Source organism: Chaetura pelagica, unplaced genomic scaffold, assembly GCF_000747805.2.
Source record: "Chaetura pelagica isolate M959 unplaced genomic scaffold, ChaPel_1.0 scaffold1022, whole genome shotgun sequence".
NCBI classification, from domain to species: Eukaryota; Metazoa; Chordata; class Aves; order Apodiformes; family Apodidae; genus Chaetura; species Chaetura pelagica.
Window position 1 is genome coordinate 116991 of NW_009952563.1, and position 16557 is coordinate 133547.

Below are 16557 nucleotides of genomic sequence, written 5' to 3' on the forward strand. Positions count from 1 at the left end.
GGGGGGTGGGAGGCACCGGCGTGGCCGGAGCAGCAGCTCAGGGTGGTGGGACCGGCAGGAGGAGGGTTCGGTCCTCGTGTCACAGGGAGGGTGCAAGGTCTGACAGCTCCAGCTGCCTCCCTGAGCCGTGGGAACTGGGGAGTCTCACCAGTTCTGCACCTGCAGGGGCCCAGGGGGGCTCCGTGGCCCGGGCGCTGCTGGACGATGGGACCTTCAAGGTCCGCGCGGTGACGCGGAGCCCCACGAAGAAGGAGGCTGAGGAGCTGAAGCAGAAGGGAGCTGAGGTGGTGAAGGCTGATCAGGACGATGAGCCATCCCTGGAGCTGGCCCTGGCAGGTGCTTACGGAGCCTTTGTGGTCACCAACTTCTGGGAGCACGGCAGCAAGGAGAAGGAAATCACACAGGTACCAGCACTCGCTCTAACGGGCACCTCGTGCAGAAGGGACTGGGTGATCAGGGGACAGACATGGCACTGGGGTGAGGGCCACGGGACAGACCTTAGTGCAGCCTTGCCAGCCCTGAGAGCTCCGAGTCTCCAGTCCAGAAAAGTCCCAAGGCCTCACAAACTAGGTCCCAGGCCTTGCAAAGCCACAAGTTGTTCCCTGTGCCCTCACAGCCGTGTGGCTCCGGGATCTGGTGCCTTCAGGGAGTCATTAAATGCCACAAGACTTGGTGTGGCAGAGAGTGGCAGGAGTGGGAAGAGACAGCTCTGCAGAGACCTCCTGGGGCTGAGCCCGGACTGTTGGTTCCTGTAGTTCTCTGCACGCACAGCTCTGTGGGCAAACTGTGCTGTGGAATCAGAAGTTCCAGGGCCGTCCCCAAGGGCGGTGTCAGCTCCCAGGTGCCACAATTGCCACACCTGGATGGCAGTGGACAAAAGATACATTAGGGCAGGTACGTTGCTCCTGGCAGATCTTTTGAGCTGGTGTTTATGTTCTTGGTGGGGGAGCTGGCTGCAAAGCTGGAAGGTGTGGGGACATTCTGAGGTAGGGTGGTGTGAGCAGAGGATTCAGCTCCACCTGGGCAACTCCCAGAGCTGCCGGGTCTGCTCAGCCCTGGTTCCAGCTGAAGGCTCATGGTGACAGATGCTTTCTCAGCGATTCCTGCTAGCCGGCCCAGCGCAGCAAAGGGGAAGAGGGGTGTGGGGGGATGGTGGGAGCTCCCAAGGGAGCCATTCCCCCCTCACGACCAGCTTTGCCCTGGCGCAGGGCAGGCGGGTTGCGGACCTGGCGAAGCGCCTGGGCCTGCGCCACGTCGTGTACAGTGGCCTGGAGAACGTGCAGCAGCTGACGGGGGGCAGGCTGGAGGTGCTGCACTTCGATGGCAAAGGGGAGGTGGAGGAGTACTTCCAGAAGGTTGGTGTGCCCACCACCTGCGTCCGGCTGCCGTTCTACTTTGAGAACTTCCTCTCCATCTTCAAGCCGCAGAAGGTCCCGCAGGGAGATACTTATGTCCTGGGTAAGATGGGACCTCTCGGCTCTCTGTGTCACTCTCCTGTAGTTTGCATCTGATCCCATCGTGCAGAGCCTCACGGAGGGGTGGAGGAACCACCAGAGCTGCAGACTGATAGGGAAAAGAATCATTGAATGGTAGGAGTTGGAAGGGGGGTCTCCAGAGATCGGGAGTCCAGCCCCTGTGCCAGAGCAGGATCACCCTGGGTGGGTCCCAGCTTGTCCACAGCAAGTTGCAGCTGCAGGCCTGTTTGGTGCCCTGCAAGCATTGAGATCCTGGTCCTATTTCTGGTTGCAGATCCCAGAATGTCTCTGGGCACCCCAGCTCCCCACAGTTGGGGTGCTGGAGGTCAGAAGAGGGGCTGCTCTGGCCAGTCAGAGTCTCTTAGTCCTGGCTTGCCCCGTGGTGGGTGCTCTTGGCTCTTCCTCACCTCATGTTCGCAGGCTGGGCGCCAAAAACTCGAGCTGGGCTGCACTCTGAGCAGGATCAATCTCTCCCGTACAGAACTGCCCATCGGGGACACCCCCATGGATGGGATGGCAGTGGAGGACATGGGACCTGCTGTGCTTTCCCTGCTGAAGTCCCCAGGGGAGTACCTGGGGCGGGTGATCGGGCTCAGCGCCGGCAGGCTCAGCGAGGCAGGGTACGCCGCCGTCCTCTCCCAGCCGACGGGCAAGACCGTGGTAGCCAGCAAGGTAGGAAGTGTCCTTGGGCCTGTGTGATGCTCATGAGGTGGGGGAGAAGCTGGCTCAGGGCCCTGCAGCCCACCTTGAGGTGGTGAGGGGACTATCCTTGTGCTTTCCCAACAGCTGGGTGCTCTGCAGCTCCCTGCCCAAGCTGGGTTGGTGGTCTCCAGCCTCTCCTGTTGGTCTGGAATTGCAGGGGGCTGTGAAGGGGCTGAGCAGGGACAGCAGTGGCAGGAGGAGTGTTGTCTTGCCCTCCTAGCTCAGCAGATGGTTTGGTACAACCTAGTGCTGGATTCCTGTGTGTGGCTGGAGCACTGATTGGCACCAACACTGCCCTGTGGGCATTGTCACCGGGGTGACTCATACCCATGGAGTGCCCTGGTGTGCCCAGGCAGGTCTGTGCCTGGTGCTGAGGGATAACTGAAGTGGGAGGTCTCCAAAGAGCCTGGGGCTGGGCAGCTACAGAACAGGTCTGTGCCACCTGCCCCTCCCTCCTCAGGTTGTCCCCGTGGGCCTTGCTGTGTCACCCTTACCGTGCTCCTCACCTCTCCCTGCCTCTCCCTGACTTTGTTTTGTTGCTCTGGCTGTGCTGCCCTGGGGCAGCAGGTACCATGGACCCAGGGGTGTGGTGGCTCTTGTTCTGAGAGCACAGCACATTTCAGCAGAACCAAAGCAGCTCTGCTGCTCTCTGCAGGTTCTGCTCCCCGGGACAAATCAGCAGCTCTTCTCCTCCCAGTGGTTCACCCCTTGATTCAGGCAGGGAAGGCAGGTGCTGGAGTGCCAGCCTGGATGGTTTGGGCTCTCCAGAGTTCTTCTGGACCACCCCAAATGTGCTTCTAGACCCCCATGGCTTGTGCTCCAGTGCAGGGAAGGGCTCCCTTGCAGTGCTGGGCAGAGGGGGGTTGTGTGCCCAGGCCAGTTGGGTGCCAGGCTGGGCTGTTCCCTCAGGTGCCACTGCCCTTCCCATTGCTGTGGCCTCCAGGGGCAGATCCAGACCAAGCTCCTCAGCATCTGCACAGTGTGATTTCACCACCTGGACCCATTCTCATGCTGCATCTGCAGGAAGTGGGGATCTGGGGGAGCTCCTGGACCAGCCCTGCCTGTCAAGAGGGTGCTCCACCTCATCCCACCAGCAGGCCCTGCTTAAGGCTCTCTGCAGGGCTGCTGCTTCCTTTGCACATCCTCCACCCAAAGGACTTGCAGAGGCCTCCTCACCCATGTCAGTGACCCCCCTCCCCCGTTCCCTTTGCAGCTCTCACCAGAGGAGTACGAGGCCCGTGGCTCCCCAGGGGCCCAGGAGATGGCTGCCATGTTCCACTTCTACGCCCTGCGGCCCGACCGCAGCCTGGACCTGACCATGAAGCTCAACCCCAGGGCCCGCACCTTCCCTCAGTGGGTGGCAGACAACAAAGCTGCCTTCTGACCCCTCCCTCGTCCTCTCCCACCACGTGTCTGCAGCAGGAAGCAGCTGTGAGCAGCGCTGAGCCTTTCCAAGTAGCGCCCTGGGGACAGGCTGACCCTGCCAGAGCTGGAAGAGCTTTGGTCCCTGCTTGTGTCCCAGGGCTCTCCTGTGACTGGGGTGAGGGTGTTGAGACCAGGCAGCGGGGTGGGAGCAGCACTACCTTTGCATACTATCTATGGGGAGGTGTTGGTTTAGTGGGTTCACTGCTGGGGGGGGTGGTGGCTTGTTTTCCCAGGATCACCTTCTTCCCACACAGCTCTGAGCTTTGGGTTCCTTGAGCTAAATCTAGTTGTAGCCCCGAGAGTTGAATAAAACCCTTTGCAAAACTGTCCAACCCTAGGATTTAAGACTCACTGAAAAAGCTCCTTGGATTTGGCAGCCACCGGAGAGATGTTCCAGCCATCCAGCCTTGTCCTTGTTCCTATTACTGGGGGGGAGGAGGAGGGACAGACAAGACTGGAAGAGTAGACAAGGCAGCAAAGCACAGTAGGTGTTAAATATCTTTATGAAGTCAATCTTATTTACATGGATACAGAATCACTTTACAGACAGTTCAGTCAGGAGGCAACACGTGCTTTTATTTCAGCAAATTAAGGAGGGCAAGACTAGGACATGTCCTTGTTCAGCTGGTCGATTAGTCTGTGGGCTGGCAGAGCCTGCAGGGTGGAGCTATCACCAGCAGCAACAGGAACCATGGAACACTCACTGCAAGAGCTCAACTCCAGCTGGCAGGGGAGACCCACTGCACTTGTGTTCTCACACGTGTAGAGCAAAGACTCTCTGACCATTCCTTTATGCTACAGGTGTTGCACTAATGTAATAAAAGACTTTGTCCCCCAGCTGGGAAAGAGCTAGGTGGTTACCTTGTACCCCTTCAGAAGCACAGCATTTGTGTTGTAACTGTAGTTAATTTGGGGAGGGGAGGGAAACCTGAGGCAAAGTGCAGACTCCATCACTGCTCTTGGTGCAGGAAATCAGCAGGACTAAGAAACCCCAGGGCAGCTGGGCTCTGAGCAGTCCCAGCCACAGGGAGACTTCCCACTTGGAGATGTGTGGGCCAGCCCAGGAGGGCTGCCATGAAGGGAAGGTCAAAACTCACTGCCCCACCAAGTCTCTGGGAGAAGCTGGGGGTGACACACTCACTGAGCATTCAGGAGGGCACCTGAGTGAGCAGCAGCCACCTTGGGCTCCACCAGCTGCACCACTCTATGCTGGAAGGTCAAGTTTGATTTCACATTCCCACTGTTTTGGAGTCTAAAATAAGATTTCAACTTGACATTTTTACCAAATGAGCTTCCAGCAGCAGGAGGGACTGTGGAGCAACCTCGAGCCACAGCAGCATTTCCACAAAGTTGGCATTTCCCTTCATTACCCTTTCCCAGGATGGCAGGTGCTGACTGTTGGTGCCTCAGTGGGTTGTAGCCTCTCCAGCTGGGATTCTCACTGTGCTGCTGGCTGACCTGGGTCACTCTCCAGAGCCTGCTGCCAGGAGGATTCATCCCTGACTGCAAAGACGAGTTGCTGGCTCTTAGTTTCCAGTCGAACGCTTCCCTGTGGAAGGAAGAGGGAAGCTGCAGGTTTCCTGAGGGCTGGGGCCAAGGCACACAGCCCCCACAGCCTGCTTTGATGGCATGAGAACACCTCGTTGCCTGACCTGCCACCACCCTCTGTCAGCCACACAGAGCAGGTGAGTGTGAAGCCTGTGATGGCAGGAAGCTGAGCCCCTGGAACCCCAGACACCTGCAGCTCTGCCCCACAGCAGCTCAGCCCCACAGCAGCTCAGCACCAGCTCCACAGCACCCAGACAAGGGGCAATGGGCACAAACTGGAGCACAGGAGAGTTAAGTTAAACATAAAACTTCTTTACTGTGAGGGTAACAGAGCCCTGGGACAGGCTGCCCAGAGAGGCTGTGGAGTCTCCTCTGGAGACATTCCAATCCCAGCTGGACATTGTTCCTGTGGGATCTGCTGTAGGTGACCCTGCTCTAGCAGGGGGTTGGACTGGGTGATCTCCAGAGGTCCCTTCCAACCCCACCACTCTGTGTCTCTATGAGTCAAACACTGTGCTCACTGGTGTGACAGGGGCTCTGCTGTGCTTTTATATCAGAGACCAATTCCTCCCTGGTGCTGAAGCCCCTGGCAGGGGTGTCCAGCCTGAGTGACCAGTACCAGAGGCCCAGCAGCCCAGCCCCTGCCTCCCAGCAAGCCCAGGCTTTGCCAGGACAGAACTGCCCAATCCCAGCTCTGCCAGCCAAGGGGAACACCCTCAGGTGCTTTGGATCAGGTTCAGCCACTGAGCAGCCAAGGAAGAAGAGCTGCAGAAGAGGCCAGTGACCTCCCTCAAGACATACCCAGCACTTGTGCTGCTCTCTGCTGCAGTAAGAATGCAATTTAGTCCCTAGCACTTTGCTGCAGGTCCCAGGGGATGGGTAGGGCTCTTCACACCAGTGGCTGGAAGGCCTGAGGCTCAGTGAGAAGCAATGCTGTGCTTTTGCTGCTTCTATTTCCCAAGGACTGCTTGGTGCGGGGGGAAAGACAACAATAAAACACAAGAGGCCTCCTACCTCGGATGGGGTGTCAGGAACTAAACATTTTCTTAAGTTTGGAAAGGAATCCCTCCTTGTTCTCCTCAGCCTCAGGCCTATCCCCTGCGTCAGGCCTAGCCTTGGCCCTGCCACCTGGACACAAACAGCAAAGGGCTGCAGTCAGACACATCTCCCACCAGTAGCCAGCCCCCCTGGCAAAGTGAGAGGGTTATTTTTAGCCTGGGAATGGTCAAGGCAGCTGGTTTTGCCAGGACGATCTATCTCCTACAGGGCTGCACCTGGCACTGAGCCATGGTACTGGACCACTTGCAATGGAAGCACTGGTGAGCTCAGAGCCCAGAAGTGGAAAGACAACCACGAGACCAGGTAACACTGTTCCTGTCCCCTCTCCCCAGCCCTCCAACTGGCAGGGGAATTCTTATGTTTCACAACTGAGACAAGGGACCCCACAGGCTTGAAAACAAGCACCTGGAACTGAGAGTCTGCCACTAAAACCAAACGATCAGCTTGATCGTGGCCTTTACAGAAAAAAAAAAACTGCATTGTTGGTCCCTGGAACAATCTGCCTTCCTGCTTCATGTTGTGACCCTTTAGAGCAAAGCAGTGTGAAACCAACCAGGCATCCCTTGAGGGATTGAGAAACAAATGAACTAGAATGAAAAAGGCAACAAGTATTTCAGAACAAGTGTCCAGGTAAAGGATCTAACTGGCAACAAGCACAATTTTCCTGTATCAACAGGTCCTGAGCAGCTGTCTGTCCCTCCAGAGTGGCTACAGCAAGAACAAATGAGACTTCTTTGCTTTTTTTCTACAGTAAAAACAGCAAATAACAAGACCCCTGGATCCTCCTCGAGCTCTCTCTGCACAGACACCACGTCCAGCCCTGCCCCCCTGACTCCTGAGTTCAGCCTGATGCAACAGCCTGAAACACTGAGGCTGAACCCGCCTCCTTCCACCCAAGGGATTCCTGCTTCCCAGAGCTTTCAGCAACAGCCTGTCTGCACTGCCAGCTACTGGTGTCATTTTTTAACCCTCCCTGCTGCTTTAACTGTGGTAAAAATTGGCAGGTTTACTTTTTAGAAAACACATTTGAAGAGGGTTGTTTTGGTTGGTTTTGTGTTTTTCTTTTGCACACAAACGTCTTGAAAAAGCTGGAATGAAAGGTTTATGCTGAGAGATCAGTCCCCTTCCCCTCAAGGCTGACCTTAAATGCTCACCCTCAGCAGAAAGGACATCACTTCTGTGCTGATGGGCTGTAAAACACAACCTTGGCCAGCCTTTGGCAGGTGTTGCCTTCCAAATATCCTCAACTTCACCCCATATTCCTCAAGCTTTGGCATGTGTAGTAGAGAGAGCCCGAGTTCCTGGGATCACTTGGCAGCTTTGGAAGACCCTCCCCCCTGCCTGGCAGTCAGAAATGCCCTTTTTGGGTTCAAACATAAGAAATCCAACCAGCTTTAAGAAAAGTTCATTGTCTCAATATAAGCAAAGGAAAAATGTTTTCCAGCAGCACAAGACAAAGCTCCTACTGCTCAACCTGACATTTTTTTTCTTTAGCTGCTCCTGATGCCAGGTTCCTCAGCCCTGAAACTTGCCACATATAATTGCTGGATCCAAATTCCTGATCTGGAGCTGCAAGAGCAGTTTTACAAAGCTCCCAGCTCACTTGACTCTCTCCATCATGCTCTGTCTGTGACCAGGGCCACTAGTGGGCATTTCTATCCCAGATTCCTCCCCCATGCCCAGAGCAGGGCTTAGAGCAGCCCTGACTGCAGGATTCCACCTCAGCTTTCCAGGACAAGCCTCCCCACTGAGGGCAGAAGGCCAACAGATGAGCTCACAAAGAAAACTGCCCTGAAACACATTTGCTCTTCCTGCCCCTGATGCTCCAACAAGTCACTGTTGGCAGCAGGGCAGAAGCAGGGAGCAGAAGGCACCCATCACCACAAGACTCATGACTTATCAGGCCCCCAGAGTATCTCAAAACCTGGTCTCTGTTCCCCTCAGAAGCTTTCTGGGAAGAAGGCACCTCCTTGCCTAGTGCTACAGCCCATTATCCCCACACTGAAACTGCTTCTGCCAGAACACGGGTTGCAGGCTGTGCTGACACGCTGTCTTCAAGGTGACCTGGGCTCACCTTCCTCCCCAGGAACCCTCCAGGACTTTCCCAGGAGGAAAGAGCACTAAACCATGAGCAGCAATACCCAGGGCTCACCTGATGCTGTGTTTGTGACCCCGTTCACTGTCCCGTCCACGTCGGCCTCGTCCTCAGCGTAGCTCATCATCAGGGCTCTCTGGCGATCCGTGAGCCTCCTGCAGGGCATGACACAGCTGGGGACACAGGGGTCTACAGCCCTCCTTCACCTTCTCCAGCAACACACATGGGAAGCAACTAGTGGAAGGACAAGACTAACACACCAGGCACAGGCTGCAAAGCCCAGTGGATGCTCCCTGTCAATAACCTCCGTGGAAGAGAAGAGGTCCCACCCACCACGTTTCACCCAAGTGCCAAGGTCTGTGTGGAGCTGCAACAGAGCTCAGGCCTGGTGGGCACAACTCAGGAGATTAACTCCCTTGCCAAGGGCAGCAGTACCAGTTAAAACAGTTTCCTTCACCACAGGAGCAGAGGGTGGCCAAGCAGCCTGAAAAGCACCTGCCAAGGACTTCAGCAGGTGTGAGAGCACAGACGTGTCGTTGAACACTGTATTTATGTAACTGGGATCCAGCCAGGACCACAGCCAGGGAAATATCCAGGTGAAGACCTACTTCTCTGCTTCCAGGGGTTAGGATTTTTAGAGCTGGGTTCTCAAACTGTATGATTAAAAGAGTCTACATCCCATTAGGATTTTAAAAAGTCTAGATCACATTAGAATTAAAAGCAGAAGAGAGAAATGAATGAATGTGACAGAGCAGGAAGGAATTTTTTACCAAGTCTTTCTGAACAAGAATTTTTTTGCAAAAAAGGTCACAATTTCACAACTTACTGAGGAACTTTGATCTTTATGTGAATGTAGTGGTCTCCAAAGCCATAGCTGTTAACTTTGGGAATGCCTTTCCCACTCATTCGGATCTTCTGCTCTGGCTGGATACCAGGAGGTATCTGGGAACACAAGAGGGGTCACATTTATTACTATCTAAATGGTTCAACTGGAGTAATTACATGTCTACAATAATTAACAACTTTTCCAGCCAGTTTCAAAGTAGGATGGGAGAGATCTGGTAGGTTCATGCATCTGGACACATTCAGAAGCAAAGTCAGTGATGATGGAAAGGTTTTTAAAAGAGGATTGAAGAACCTGGCACAGTCTGTAGCCCTTGGAATGGATTTCTACTGCAATCCACCCTGCCCTTCCCTGTCCCTGCTCAGCAACAGGAAAGGAGGTGTGACTGAGCAGGTGACAAACTACCTGATGCTCAATCCTGAAGAAGCCTGAAACTCTCTACTGGCAGACTCAAGAGATCTGCACCCCCTTTGCAGAAAAGGAGAAGTCTCTGTTGTCCCCATCAATTTACACCCCAGCTCTTCCACACAAGGGTACTCACCGTGATGTTGATTGTCTCATACAAGCCTTGACATCTGGCTGTGCCTCCCAGAACAGCCTGTGCTATGGAAATGAGGAGGTCTGAGTGGATATCTGCTCCATTTCTTCTGAACACAGAACTTTTCTGAACCTGGAAGGCAGGCAGTTCCAAAGAGGAGTGAGCAAACCACCACCAAGTTCTCATGATGTGCCGCTTTGAAGGGCCTCAGAAGAAGACACTCCAGAATGCTGCAGTCAGACCCTCTGCCCTCCCCAAACTGCAAGTTCATGTTCAGTGATTTAGAAAAACACAGATCTTGACATAACCATAACTGGCCAGAAGCTCAGGAACCTGCTTCCCACCTCAGCAACTCCCTCCCTAATCCTCTTATGTGTCAGTGCCACTCTGTGGAGACAGAGAAGACACTGCCTTGTCCAGCACCTCGAAGGAGACAAGCTCCTTTGCAGTGGTCCCACAAGCTGGAAGGGATTTTAAATCATCCTCCTGCACCACAAAAAAGGTGCTGAAACAAGGTGTCTCCTGGACAGAGATGTGTGTGACAGAGCAGGACCCCAGCTACAGCAGCACTTCAGGTGTGTCTGCAAGAGGGGAGCTGAGCAGTGGGCATCCCCAGTCCCCCTGGGCACTTCCACCCTGCAAGCAGGGAGCTCCTTCACATTGCCAAGTCAAAGGCTTGAGACATCCAGAACCTACACCACATTTTGGTTCAAGGCCTTGTCCTGGAACCAGCAGTGCTGTTACAGAGCAGCACCTCCCAAAGTTCAGGTGGATCATGTTACCTCAGCTGTTCCAAGGGATCACTGGCTCTTCCTCCTCCAGCCCCCATTCAGTCAGACTTCCCAGGCAGTTGTGAAGGGAACAACTGACCCAACTTCAATAAAGAAATCAGCCAAACCGTGCAATGATACGTACCCTGAATGTAATGAAAATCTCTTTCTTCCCCACAGGCATCCGAACTGTCTGCCCATCCTCAACACCTGCAGCCAGAAAAAAAAGAGGGAATGTTGCCTTGCCCTCTAATCCTTGCACTACTTGAATACCTGCAGCTTTTCTCTCCAGACCCCTCACCATCCCCAGAGGTGGCCACCACAGCAGCACATGCACATCCAGGAGCAGGAGGCACATGAGCTACCAGTGGGCAGCAGTGACACTCCCACAGGAGCTGTGGCCAGAGGAGGTGGCACCACATGTTCACACCTCCCAGGTGACCCCTACACCCCAAGCAGGCTCATTACTTCAATCCCTTAAGAATTATTTAGGGAAGTGCATCAGAACACTGGGCACTTCATCAGCTGCAGGGAAGTTACAGGCTGCTCACCCAGGGTGATCTCCAAGCAGCAAGACTTCAGCCCCACCACTCATTTAGTCCTCTCTGGTGGGAAGGACATCAGCACACTTTTCTGGGCCAAGCTATCAAGATTCCCACCCTCTCCTCAAGCTTCCTCAAGGACAAACAAAAGACCCAACGCAACAAAACCTTTTGAGTTCCATTCTTCAAAAGCCACCTAGAATGACCCCCACAAGAACCACAACCTGAGCTCAGAAGAGCAATGCAGATGTTTATATCCATAGCCAGCAAGTTCAGCTCATTCCTAACCCTTCCAATTGCCAAGAGATCAACCTGCTTTGCTCTCAGGGTAACTCCTCTGCAGCAAAACTTCCCACGTTGCCCTCGCAGCTGCACCCAGCAAGGACCAGCCACGCTTCGGGGGCAAGTGCCAGGTGGAAGCACAGAACTATACTTATTGAAAAGACAGGAGCACACGAGGACACCACTAACCAGCTGGCACAGGAACCATCACTGTCTTCTTCTGCTTGGTCTGCCCCGTTCCTCGGCACATGACGCAGGGAGTGGTGATGATGGAGCCGCGCCCCCCGCAGCGCCGGCACGTGGAGCGCATGACGAACGGGCCCGTGTTTATCGTCTCCTGGGGAGGGAAACACAGATCCTGCTTCTAATTTTGCTACCAAAATGGTGCTTTTCACTTCTGGAAAACACTGCCTGAGCCTGTCCTAGCACATCTGAGTCCCTCTGACACGCAACGTGACAGGACAGTGATGTCCTTTAGCAAGGGGCAGAGCAGAAAACTGGCTCGGGACTCCAAAGGACGCTGCTGGTGAGAAGCTGCTTCAGGTTCAATCACCATCATATCTGATTCCCACTGAAAACCACCACTGGGAGCACATGGAGAGGGAAACACAACAGCCTCCATCTCTAGGCTTTAATGCACAAGCAGGAACAAAGCTCCTTACCACCTACAAACACCTGCATTTTGAGGAATCCAAGGCCAATCCACTTGCATGAATTATTGCCAGTGTCCAGGAAAACATTATGGAGCCTAAGCTATGGACTGAGCTGTGAAAGCCACCCCCACCAGATGGAAGCACATGAGGAACTGATGGGAAGAACTTGCAGTCTCTAACCAGCTACACCTGCTGTGCACAGAGGTCCTCTGGTCACAGACTGACTGCCTGTACCCATTTTGATATGTGGAAACTGAGAGTCTGAAGCTCAATCATGGAATGGTTTGGGTTGGAAGAGACTTTCCTGCCTGTACCCATTTTGATGTGTGGAAACTGAAAGCCTGAAGCTCAATCAAGGAATGGTTTGGAAGAGACTTTTAGTAGAGCTGCGGGCCCTACTATTTCTTACAAGGATCCTCAAATACTGGAAGGTAAGGTCTCCCCAGAGCTTTCTCTTCTCCAAGCTGAACAACCCCAACTCCCTCAGCCTTTCCTCACAACAGGGGTGTTCATTTTTTTCCTTATTGTAAGTAGCATCTACCTTTTTACTTCATTAGTACCTTCAGGCTATCACCTTCCTCCTCCCTTCACTCCTTAATTCCAAGTATCCCATTTAATGCCCAAGTAATCCCAGAACTCTTACATTATATCAATATGGTTTGCTGGCTGTAGAATACCAGACAGTGTCACCCTGAAGGGCAGTGCTTTCAGGTGAGCAGAGCACTTTAATACAAAGAAAATCATCAAGTCCACGTTAATTTGGCTTCACCCAAGGTGACCTGACTTGTATGGTTTGGTGGGGATTTTGGTAGTGGAAGAAGGGCCCCATGGGTGGCTCTGGTAAGAAGCTGAAGAGCTCCCCCAGCTCCAAAACCAGCCAAGGAGCCATTAGAGAGAAAATAGATGCACCTCTGTGAGTAACATATGAAAGAACTGAGGTAAGAGCTGAGCAGTGGGAGAAGAGCTGTGCTGGAAGGGGAGAGCAGTGCCTGTGCTTGGTGAGAAAGAAAGAGAAGAAGGTGCCCAAGCAGAATTTTGTTGGCTGTTCCCCAAGCAGCCCGTGACTCTGTGGGAAGCCCAGGCTGGAGCAGCTCCTGACCTCATGGGAAGGACTCATGAAGGAGAGGTTTGTGGGGGACTCTCTCCCATGGGAAGGAAGCAGGGAAGGACTGTGAGGAATCCTTCTTCCTGAGGCGGAAGGAGCAGCAGGAACCATCAGCGTGTGAAGTGACTCTAAACCCCACCCCTCTGTGGGGGGAAGGAAGGAAAGAAACTGGGAACAAAGTGATTTGGGTCCAGGAAGAAGGGAGGGGTGGGGTAACGTGTGTAAGCCCTGCTCTTTGTGTTGTCTGTGTCCTGTGGGCATCTCATTAGTGTGAAATTAAATTCTGATTTTTCCCCAAGTTGAATCTGTTTTGCCTGTGACCTTAATCCATGAAGAACCCCCCTTGTCCTTGTCTCGACCCACAAGCTTCTACTTGGGTTTATCCTCCCTATCCCACAGCGTGTGTGTGGGGAGTTGAGTGAGCAACCACGAGGCTGGCTCTTTGCTGTCCTGTTAGGCCCAAAGCACAATATGACTGTAGGGAGAGTTTTTCCCTGTGGAAGGGACTGAGTTTTCCCAAGAAGGAAAAGCAGAGCAGAACCTGTGGCTTCAGAAGGCCCTACCATGCCGGTGCCGTTGCAGTAGTGGCAGCGCTGCGCTTTGGTCCCAGGCTCGTGTCCCTTGCCGTGGCATCGCTCACAGGAGTCACTGATGTTCACCACAATCTCCTTGTTGACACCTTTGGCAGCCTGGGTGAAGGTCAGCTCCATGATGTACTGCAGGGGAAACATGGGACATCCATCTACAGCTGATTGGAGTTTAAAATACATCCAGGGAGTAGTGGGGGGAGAAAGGGATGGATGAACGGCTCATTCCGAAGGGTCTGCTTCATCCAAGGAAGCAATCATAGGAAGCAGATATGAGAAGTGCTCCCATAGAAATGCAAAAAGGGGATAGCAGACATTACAGGAGTGATTACTAAACCACTGACTGTAGTAAAAATGAGGTTTAAACACATTAAAAGAAGGAAGTAAACCCAGAAGTCAAGCATGTTTCTCCTCTGAGGAAAACCCTTCCCATTTCTAAAGGCTGAGCTCCAGGGGATTGCAGGAAGGACGAGGGTGAAGGTCTCCAGTCCCACTGAGAGTCTCTGCTCTCCCTCAATCAACTCTTTACTTACCAAGGGAAGTCACCAGCAAAAATGATTGCACAAAACAGGGAATTCTGTTTATAATTCAAGGGTCATTTTGAGTAAAGGCAGAAGCAGAGACCAGCAGGCACTTCTGAAGGCAGCACCTGAACCAACACTCTCAGTATGTAAAAGAGCATTTAGCTACAGTACAAAGAACAAGACATAGGTTTTGCTTTATTATGGGCCCCACTGCAGTGTGAAGCCAATTAAGCAGCAAAATTAAGCCAATTAAGCAAACCTGATGCCGGGAGGCTTGTTTTATAGTGAAAAGATATTTTGTGGTTTTTAGCTTTACATATGAAAGCAGACGTATGTAAATCAGGGTAGAGCAGAAAAAATGGCTCTGCAATCCTGTTAGTGAGACAGCTGAAGTCCAGAGAAAACATTCTGCCTGGAGAACACATCCAAAAGCCATCCAAGAGGACACTGAAATTCCCAGAAGGAAATTCCTTGCTTAAGCTCAGCCCAAGAACAACCCGTGACAGAATCACGTCCCTCCGCAGCTTTTCACTTCTCATTTTTTCTTTAATTACACCCAAGTCATTGTGTTTCCTACCTCCTGGGGCTGGTCAAAGACGTTCTGAAAGTCACCGAAAGGGGATCCCGAAAATTCCCCGAAGATTTTCCGGAACAGCTCCTCGGGATCGATGGAAGGGCCGGTGCTCCAGTACTGCCGCCCCGCGCCCCCTGCCCCCCCCGCGCCCGGCTCGAAGCTGGCGGTGCCGTAGGCGTCGTACTGCTTGCGTTTCACCTCGTCACTGAGCACCTGGGGGCAGCAGGAGGGCTTGGGCTGGGAGGGACCTTCCAGAGCATCTAGTTCCGACCCCCTGCATGGGCAGGGACACCTCCCACCAGCCCAGGTTGCTCCAAGCCCCATCCAACCTGCCCTTCAACACTGCCAGGTGCTCCAGGCTCTGATCATCTCCAATGGACTCTCTCCAGGAGCTCCATGTCCTTATGTTGGGGGGCTCCAGAACTGGACACAGTTCCAGGTGAGGTCTCCCCAGAGCAGAGCAGGGGGGACAATCCCCTCCCTGGCCCTGCTGCCCACGCTGCTGGTGACACAGCCCAGGACAGGGTTGGTTTCTGGGCTCCAGCTGATGTTGAGCTTCTCATCCACCAGCACCCCCAGGTCCTTCTCCTCAGGGCTGCTCTCAATCCAGTCTCCCCCTACCCTGTGCCTGTGCTTGGGATTGCCTAACCCAGGTGCAGACCCTTGCACTTGGCAGCAGGGCCCTGTATGGATCCCCAGCAACTGGGCTGCATCCACAGAGCAGCATCTCTGGGGACATCAGTTCACAGCTCAAGGCATTGTCCCCAAGCCCCCCTCCTCAAACCTCCTTGTCAGCAGGAGCTTCCAGCAGTTACTGACAAGCTGCTGCTTCCCTGGGATCCCTCAGCTCACCATCAGGAAACTGACAAAATCTTACTAAGCAGGAATAGCTTCTGGTACCTGAGCTCAGGTACATCTGAAAACCCACAAGAGAAATTCTTGAAGAGCAGGAATAATTGGGGCTGGGGAGCAGCACAGTGGAAGGTCCCTCTGTCTCAAAACAGCTAATGACCAGTGCTTTTTTGTGTTGTTTTAAGCTTTTTGGTCTTTTGTTTGTTGCAGCTGACCAGGAACTCCACTGCAGTGACCACAGCATCTGAATCAGTCCCCTACTACTAAGAAAAAGCCCCAACAACCCAAAACACATCCAGCTAAATCAGATATTTGGACTAAGTGATATCCTAGGGACACTGCTGAGACACAGACACTCATGCCTAAACCACAAAATATTTAAAAACAGCCACTTTTTTACAGGAAATGCATGTTTCACCCCATTTACCCTCTACTCTTCCCTCCTCATGACAATAAAATCCTGCATGTTACCTCATAGGCTTCTGCCAGCTGAGAGAACTTCTCCTTAGCTTTAGGGTCATCCTTATTTGTGTCAGGGTGGTACTTCTTTGCCAGCTAAACAACCAAAATTCAAGTATTAGAGACAAACAATTTACTTTAGCTTATCTCACATGCCAGGAAAAAACACATTAGGCAAGGCTTGGCCCTCTCTGTCTGTATTTTAGGGAGCTAAAAGCCTTTTTTTTTTTCCCATTATCATCCCAATATAAGGACTGAACCAGACCTGCTGGGAAGAGACCCAAGATGGCAGTGCAGGCTGACCCTGCTCTGGAAGGGATCCCCACGTGTTGAGCTGTCCCTACACCTCCCCCCTCACATCTCCTGCGGCTCCAAACACCAAGGATCTCAAAGGTATTTTGTTCTTTGCCCTACAAGAGAGGCCGTGGGCAGGTACCACTGCCCTGCCTGGCGACGGGGCCACGGCCTGGGGGCTACCCCGGGGGGTCCCCCCCGGCCTGGATCCCCCCTGGAGCAGCCCCCC

General features: G+C 53.3%; 2 protein-coding genes across 2 annotated transcripts in view; one reads left to right on the plus strand and one right to left on the minus strand.

Moving 5' to 3' along the window:
- NMRAL1 (NmrA-like family domain containing 1) overlaps positions 1-3561 on the plus strand; it is a 5439-nt gene extending 1878 nt beyond the window's left edge. The window contains exons 2-5 of the mRNA XM_009993323.1: positions 166-404; positions 1209-1458; positions 1957-2147; positions 3391-3561. Coding sequence (XP_009991625.1) covers positions 166-404; positions 1209-1458; positions 1957-2147; positions 3391-3561 — 851 coding nt within the window. The remainder of the gene's footprint in view (positions 1-165; positions 405-1208; positions 1459-1956; positions 2148-3390) is intronic.
- Positions 3562-5090: 1529 nt separating this feature from the next.
- The window catches only part of DNAJA3 (DnaJ (Hsp40) homolog, subfamily A, member 3), a 13954-nt gene continuing 2487 nt past the window's right edge, over positions 5091-16557 (minus strand). Inside the window, exons 2-10 of the mRNA XM_009993324.1 lie at positions 16047-16130; positions 14727-14936; positions 13602-13754; positions 11470-11617; positions 10602-10666; positions 9690-9818; positions 9131-9246; positions 8362-8459; positions 5091-5151 (exon numbers count right to left, since the gene is read on the minus strand). Coding sequence (XP_009991626.1) covers positions 5129-5151; positions 8362-8459; positions 9131-9246; positions 9690-9818; positions 10602-10666; positions 11470-11617; positions 13602-13754; positions 14727-14936; positions 16047-16130 — 1026 coding nt within the window. The 3' untranslated portion in view covers positions 5091-5128. The remainder of the gene's footprint in view (positions 5152-8361; positions 8460-9130; positions 9247-9689; positions 9819-10601; positions 10667-11469; positions 11618-13601; positions 13755-14726; positions 14937-16046; positions 16131-16557) is intronic.